Source organism: Phaseolus vulgaris, chromosome 6 (genome assembly GCF_051622355.1).
Source record: "Phaseolus vulgaris cultivar YP4 chromosome 6, ASM5162235v1, whole genome shotgun sequence".
Classification (NCBI taxonomy): Eukaryota; Viridiplantae; Streptophyta; class Magnoliopsida; order Fabales; family Fabaceae; genus Phaseolus; species Phaseolus vulgaris.
In genome coordinates, this window is record NC_143503.1 from 28,785,500 (window position 1) to 28,792,475 (window position 6,976).

The 6,976-nt window shown below is 36.4% G+C and overlaps 1 protein-coding gene across 1 annotated transcript; it reads left to right on the plus strand.

Annotated features, from left to right (window-relative positions):
* Nucleotides 1–1,352: 1,352 nt before the first annotated feature.
* Nucleotides 1,353–6,312, plus strand: LOC137831920 (auxin response factor 18). Its single transcript, XM_068639826.2, has 15 exons — nucleotides 1,353–1,840; nucleotides 1,933–2,033; nucleotides 2,366–2,481; nucleotides 2,557–2,664; nucleotides 2,745–2,801; nucleotides 3,072–3,224; nucleotides 3,318–3,402; nucleotides 3,573–3,663; nucleotides 3,759–3,923; nucleotides 4,026–4,136; nucleotides 4,242–4,314; nucleotides 4,394–4,541; nucleotides 4,802–5,436; nucleotides 5,656–5,843; nucleotides 5,935–6,312. Exons 2-15 carry the CDS (start codon nucleotides 1,979–1,981, stop codon nucleotides 6,101–6,103), a joined length of 2,154 nt encoding a protein of 717 aa, XP_068495927.1. The 5' UTR covers nucleotides 1,353–1,840; nucleotides 1,933–1,978; the 3' UTR covers nucleotides 6,104–6,312.
* Nucleotides 6,313–6,976: the final 664 nt, after the last annotated feature.

Consider the following 6,976-nt stretch of genomic DNA (forward strand, 5'->3'; position numbering starts at 1 on the left):
TAAGTTGTTTGATATTAATACTCGTAATGGTAAATTTTTTTGTCATTTTCTTGTTAGATGAGAGTTTCCTTCACCAGGCTGGGTTAAAATTAACATCGATGGGGTTGTTAGGGGTATCCTGGTCTTGCTACTTGTGAATGTATTTTCCGTGGAAGTATGAGGGAGTTTATTGGTGTTTTCTTTCTCTGTGTTTCTTGAAGTTCAGACTACTATGGTTGCTGAGTTTTATGGAGTTATACATGCTATGGAGGAAGCTCAAAAGATTGGGGGGTTTACTAATGTCTAACTCGAATGTGATTTTGACTTGCTTTGTGTTGCACTTACTGCTAAAACTAATGTTCCGTGGATGCTTCGTAATCAATGAATACTTGTCTTAATTACGGTGGAAAAATCAAGTGTAGGAGTACTCATATTTTTCGTGAAGGAAATGCATGTGCTGATAAGTTGGCTAATTTAGAATTTATTCATAGATAATTATTTCATTAATATAATACGTTTCTATCTAGTCTAGTCTGTTTTATATATAATCTATCTATGTATCATTTTTGTTAGCATATACGTTTTGCTATATATAAATGTATCAATGTACCGACTCACTCTTTGGTGTAAATAGACTGAAGTACATTTTGTCATTCTAAAAAAAGTAAATCAATAACACAAACACACCTAACTTTTTAATCATAAAATATTCTGGTTAAAATTTATAGATGTAATAGTTAACTTGGAACTTTTATCATATAGGTTTGGAGTGATTCTCTACAAATCTCAACTATTTATATTTTAACTTTGGCACTCTAAATTCATGTTTAATTAATTTTTAACTTATTCGTTCTTTTAATAATTTAGATATTGTTATCATGTTTTAATGCTTAGCGTTATTTGACGAAAATACACAAAATGAAACTATTCGAGCTTACATTTATAATGCTTTTCTTTTCAATTAAACATATAATTTTACTTTAATAACTTGTAATTAAAGATTGGCACTAAAAGTTAAAGTAAATTAATAAAACGGAACATGGATTTTAATTTGAGGACAATTACATAAATGCATAAGAAAAGTAATAATTATGACTAGTGATCGTTTGGTTGAAACAAAATAATGAACATGTCTAGGTCTACCGTAGGGATAAAAGGAATTGGTGTTGACAGAGAAGAATTAAGATATGAATTTTTTTCTCTTAAAAAATATGCCCACATGTTCTAAAGTACAACCATACACACTCAAACAGCACTACGTAGGATATAAACATAAATACTAAATTCGCATGATAAAAAGTGGAGGAGAAATGTATTTTCATAAATAAACTTTGCAGCAGTTAAAAAAAAGAAAAGAACGATATGAGTATTTTGTAACATAATTGAAAATAGAAACAAAAACACGTTTGTTGTTTAATAATGAAGTGTGGTTTCCACCAAAATGATGGCCAATGAGTTTCATTTGAGGAGAACAAATTACAGTAGGCTAAGCTGACTCTGTAGACTAGAGGACCATTCTTTATAATCAATCTATAATAGATAGACAAAGAAGACAAGGGAGAGAGAAGAAGAAGAAGAAACAGAACCACACCAATTCTCTATAATTTGGTAACGACGATTCAGCTGTCTCCGGAGCAAAATAATCATCATCGGCGACACCAGAAGAAAAGCTTTCGTCATTCTAAAGGATTTTTGGAGCGAGAGGGAACAAAAGAAAGAGAAAGAAAAACCGGCCTTGTGTTCTGTAACTGAAGCAGTGAGAGGGAGTTAGCAGCACATGAGATAAATTCTGCGGCAGGATCGTTACGAGAAGCAAAAAGGAGGAAACTTGTTAACTCTTCATCATTACTCACTCACTCGCGTATAACTGTCTTGTCTCGCCATCTATTTCTCTCTCCTTTCTATTCATGGGGTAATCTCATCTGTTATTTCTCACTCTGCACCTGCTTTCAGCTTTTGCCTCTCTTTCTCTTCTTCTCTCTGTACGACGTCGTTTTGAATGGCACATCTGGAAGCTGCTGTCAGAAGTGTGCCCAGTTCTCAGCCAGAAACAGGTCAATGGCTTATGCTTCGTTGGGATTTTATGGACCTTGCTCTGCTTGGTTGCTTAGAAAGTTTAACAAATAAAACCAAGTGGTTGTCTTTTTTTTTTAATGTTTGAAGCAGTTTCTAAGGTTCTCAACGAGGTTTTTTTGTGGTTTTGAGGAACTTGGGTCTGCACGGTTTTGGTTCAATTGTTGATGTGCTGTGTCTTCCTTACCGGGGTTGTGTTGGAAGGAGAGTGAAGGGGAGAAGTTGTTTACTTTCTGAGAAACCACGCAGAGCATTGGCTTTCATTTGCGAAAACGAGGATCTTACTTAATTGTTTTGATTTGTGTTCGGTTAGGTGTGGAAGACGGTGATCTGTACACGCAGCTATGGAAGCTATGTGCGGGGCCTTTGGTGGATGTTCCTTGCGAAGGGGAGAGAGTTTTCTACTTTCCGCAGGGTCACATGGAACAAGTATGTTTTCTTTAGTAGCTTTCGGGATTTTATTTGCTTTGAAATTTACTTGAGTTTTGGTCTTTTTTTTGGCAGTTGCAAGCTTCGACTAATCAGGGACTGAACCAGGAGCTGAACCAGCAAATTCCTCATTTCAATCTCCCGTCCAAGATTCTCTGTCGTGTTGTTCACATTCAGTTGTTGGTAATGTTTCTTATACCTTTCATTGCATGTTTATTATTGTGATTCATGTACTTATCATAAGATTTTATGTTAATTTGTAGGCGGAACAAGAAACAGATGAAGTTTATGCTCGTATCACTTTGCTTCCGGAGTCAAATGTGAGATTATACGTGTTTCACATCCTTTTTTTTTTTGCTTCGGTCTTGCGGATCCGTTTAGTCATTCTGAGAGAATCCGAATGGGTTTTTGAACCCAATTCTCTCGTTATTACTCTACCTTGAATGTGTTTGCTTTGTATTTTGCTTGCTTTACGATTTCCTCTGCGACTGTGAAATACATAACGCTAAAGGAAAATAGTTTTTCAGGTTGGAAGTTGAGAGTATTTTTTCTGGGGAGTTATCTCTGTTTATTTTTGTGGTTTTATTCAGCAAGAAGAGCCAACGACTCCAGACCCAAGTGTACCCGAGACCCAGAAACAGAGTTTTCACTCTTTCAGTAAGATATTAACTGCTTCTGATACTAGTACTCATGGAGGATTTTCAGTTCTGCGGAGGCATGCTACCGAGTGTCTGCCTCAATTGGTATTTACCTCAGTTTCCTTTAGCCTCTATATATTTAATGAAAACCCAACTTTCCTTATTTTCACGCTTGCTACTTTTGTGTATATATTGTAGGACATGACCCAAACTATCCCCACTCAGGAATTGGCAGCAAAGGATCTTCATGGGTTTGAGTGGAAGTTTAAGCATATATTCAGAGGTAATTTTGCTTTAATATTCATAAGTCTTCTTTGGGGATTTACATCTACTATTTTTCTTGTGCTAACACCATAATTGGTATGAAATAAAATGAAGGCCACTGAGCGTAAATTTTACATCTACTATTTTTCTTGTGGCCAATTTGCTTCTCCATTCTGTAAACATGATCAGGTCAACCAAGGAGGCACTTGCTCACAACTGGCTGGAGTACATTTGTCACATCCAAGAGACTTGTTGCTGGAGATGCTTTTGTGTTTCTAAGGTTTTTAATTCAGGAGCCTTATTGTATTATTTGTTTCTGATGTTGTTTCATCTGTTGTGATGGTGTGCACTTTGGTCTTGACATGATTGTTGCAGGGGAGAGAATGGCGAACTGAGAGTTGGTGTTAGGCGTGTAGCACGACAGCAAAGTCCCATGCCTTCTTCTGTGATATCAAGCCAGAGTATGCATCTTGGAGTGCTTGCCACTGCCTCTCATGCATTTTTGACCAGTACCATGTTTGTGGTATATTACAAACCTAGGTGGGTAAACAAGTTGAAATTTGTTTTTGGTGCTATAAAGCTTATAATTAAAATGTAACAGAATGCCTAACCCTTGGTCCACATGCCTTTTGATACATTCAGGACTAGCCAGTTTATTATAGGACTAAACAAATATCTGGAGTCAGTCAACAAGTTTTCAGTTGGCATGCGTTTCAAGATGAGATTTGAGGTGGAGGACTCACCTGAGAGAAGGTATCTATTTTAGCACACACGAAATTTTCATAAGCACTTTGTGTTCCCTTCAGTTCTAGTTGGTCCTTTATTGTTATATCATATTACTTTAATTTTTTTGGTCAGGTTTTCTGGTACTATTGTTGGGGTTGGGGATGTATCTCCAGGATGGCGGAACTCTCAGTGGCGTTCATTGAAGGTTGAACTTAGACCTACATTTTTCCATCTAAATTCTTATTCAGTTTCGGTTTAGCATTTATAATCTTTTTGCCTTTCAGGCTCAATGGGATGAACCAGCAATAATTCCAAGGCCAGAGAGGGTTTCTTCGTGGGAGATAGAGCCTTTCGTTGCTTCCACTGCTTTGAATGTCACTCAACAAGTGGTCAAGAGCAAAAGGTCCAGGCCACCTGAGGTTTCGTCTTCTGGTACTAGTTGTTTTACCTAACTTTTCTTAATTAGACTAAACATATTGTAGGAGGATATAATAAGATATAGTAAGTTAAAATTAGTTTTTGGAAAAATTAGATGAGATACTTTCTATGAAAGTTGAAGTGTATAAAAAAGCTTCATTTATTTTATGTTATTAGGTTCTTGATTTTTTGAAAAAAAAGGGTATCTAAACATGTCCATGGTTGTTTATGGATTAAATGAGCATTGACTTAAATTATGTGATGGTTGGATGCAGAAATTGGCCCCAATTCCCCTGCTACGGCTTTGTGGTATCATGGACCATCCTTATCCCATGACCCTACTGCATTGGGTGGCACTTCAGAGGTCCAAAGCAATGAAAGCCCAGTTATATGGTCTACAAGGATGAAAGAAATTAATGTGAATCCTATGAATGGTAACAAGAGCAGCTCCAGCAGAGTCCGTGTGGAAGGAATGTGGCCTTCTTCCCCACATTTGAGTGTCTCTTCCAACCTTTTTCCGGACCCCAAAAACAGCAAAGCTGTCACAGCACAATCAAATGTCTCTGGGTATGCCCCTGTTTCATGTAGGCCGAATGATGATTTGGCACATGATCCCGTGGAATGTGGTAAAAGAAGTGAGAATCCCATGGACTGTTGGGTATTTGGAGTTAATTTGACTAACAATTTTACTAATGTTGCCCTCCCGGATAAAGAACTGGGATGTCCAGCTATAATAATTCCTAGTGGTCCCAAAGATTCTATTCCTGTTGCTGCATGTGAAACTCAGGCTGGTCAGAATCACAATTATTCACTGTCCAATAAGGTGCAGAAGCAAATTATTTCTGATGGATCACCCAGTGAGAGACACGCCAAGCAGGCCACAGTACCATCCACCAGGACTCGGACCAAGGTACCTATATCTTCCACCCTAAGACTACTGTTCTAAAGATTCCTTTTCCTATTTTCTATTGTGTCAAACAAATAAAATTAAAACCTATGCTTAGCGCTAGGAAATTGGTCTGCCTTTAAGTAGGTCAATGTTAGGGTAGGAATATATTGAACGTAACATTTTTTTTTAAAATTTTTATTCTTTTTGCATAATTTCTATCACATGTTGTTGTTTGAGAAGGTGCAAATGCAAGGTGTTGCTGTTGGTCGTGCAGTTGACCTCACTGTCATAAAAGATTATGAGGCTCTCATAGACGAGCTTGAGAAAATTTTTGATATTAAGGGGGAGCTTCGAATGCAAACCAAATGGGCTATTACTTTCACTGATGATGAAAATGACATGATGCTCGCTGGTGATGATCCATGGCCGTAAGTAATTATGAGTTTTACCTTCAACTTTATCTGATTCACAAAAACTGGACTTTAATTGTCTTCTTTTTCATCCTCCCCTTGATTGCAGTGAGTTCTGTTGTATGGCGAAGAGGATTTTCATTTGTTCAAGGGAAGATGTGAACAAGTTGAAAAACAAGCATTCGGCGTGTTCATCAGAGGCTGAGGAGACTTTGTTGAGCCAAGATTCACAGAATAGGGAAGAAACTCAGCAAGTCTCTTGTGATTTGACAGCTTAATATTTTTAGTTTTTTGGTTTGGGAGGGGTTTAGGGTGCTTGATGGTTTGAATTGCTTAATTTTATGCGACTTTAAATTGTAGAGTAGTGAACGTGTGTAAGTGGACTAATATAATATAACTAAATTTAGGTACTTTATATTTGTGAATACTTTTTTTGGGGTGGTACCATCTGCATAAACAAGCATGCCTCTTCTTTTTCTCCCTTTTAGTTATTTGCCTTTAATGGGTTAGGCATGTCCTGATTGATTGATTGAATAAATATTGTTGGGAAATGACATTACCAACGACAATGTCACGAATTGATACGAAATTTACGTGGTTAGAACTAATTTGTCTACATTTTCGAATCACCACTGATATTATTTGGTACCAGGTAACATTATTAGATTGGCGCTTTTCGTTACTGATGTTACAATTCATACCGAAACAAATAACAATGCCCATTCTTGTGTTATCAAAATATTTGGCATAACATTTAAATGTTTCCGTGTTGGGTAACGACCCAACACTTAACTTTGTTTGGAATTTTTTTGGTATATACATAATTTTACCGTTATAATCATTATACTGTATATTCACGCTTTGCTTGATAGCAGTATGAAAGTATGGTTGTTCTGTTCACATAATTGTTTTATTTTTTAAATATTTTTCAGATATTATAGCATTTCACAATAAAGTTTTAAGTGTTGGTGGAAAATTTCTTCAGTTGTATTCAACGTTGGTTAAAGTGATCATGCTTCCACTTCAAAATTTAATATGGAGGTTTGTTTTATTGTAATAAGATTGTGTTTTTGATGGGTAACTCTAATCTAAATAAAAAGTACCGACGATAAATAAAAGAAAAGTGATTATGATAGAGTTTTTTCATTATG

Bases quoted from the DNA above. Each gene is read 5' to 3' on its own strand.
- LOC137831920 (XM_068639826.2), top strand. From the start codon at position 1,979: ATGGCACATCTGGAAGCTGCTGTCAGAAGTGTGCCCAGTTCTCAGCCA. The intron at 3,403-3,572 runs GTAATTTTGCTT...AAACATGATCAG, and splicing joins GTTTAAGCATATATTCAGAG to GTCAACCAAGGAGGCACTTG. The intron at 3,664-3,758 runs GTTTTTAATTCA...TGATTGTTGCAG, and splicing joins GATGCTTTTGTGTTTCTAAG to GGGAGAGAATGGCGAACTGA.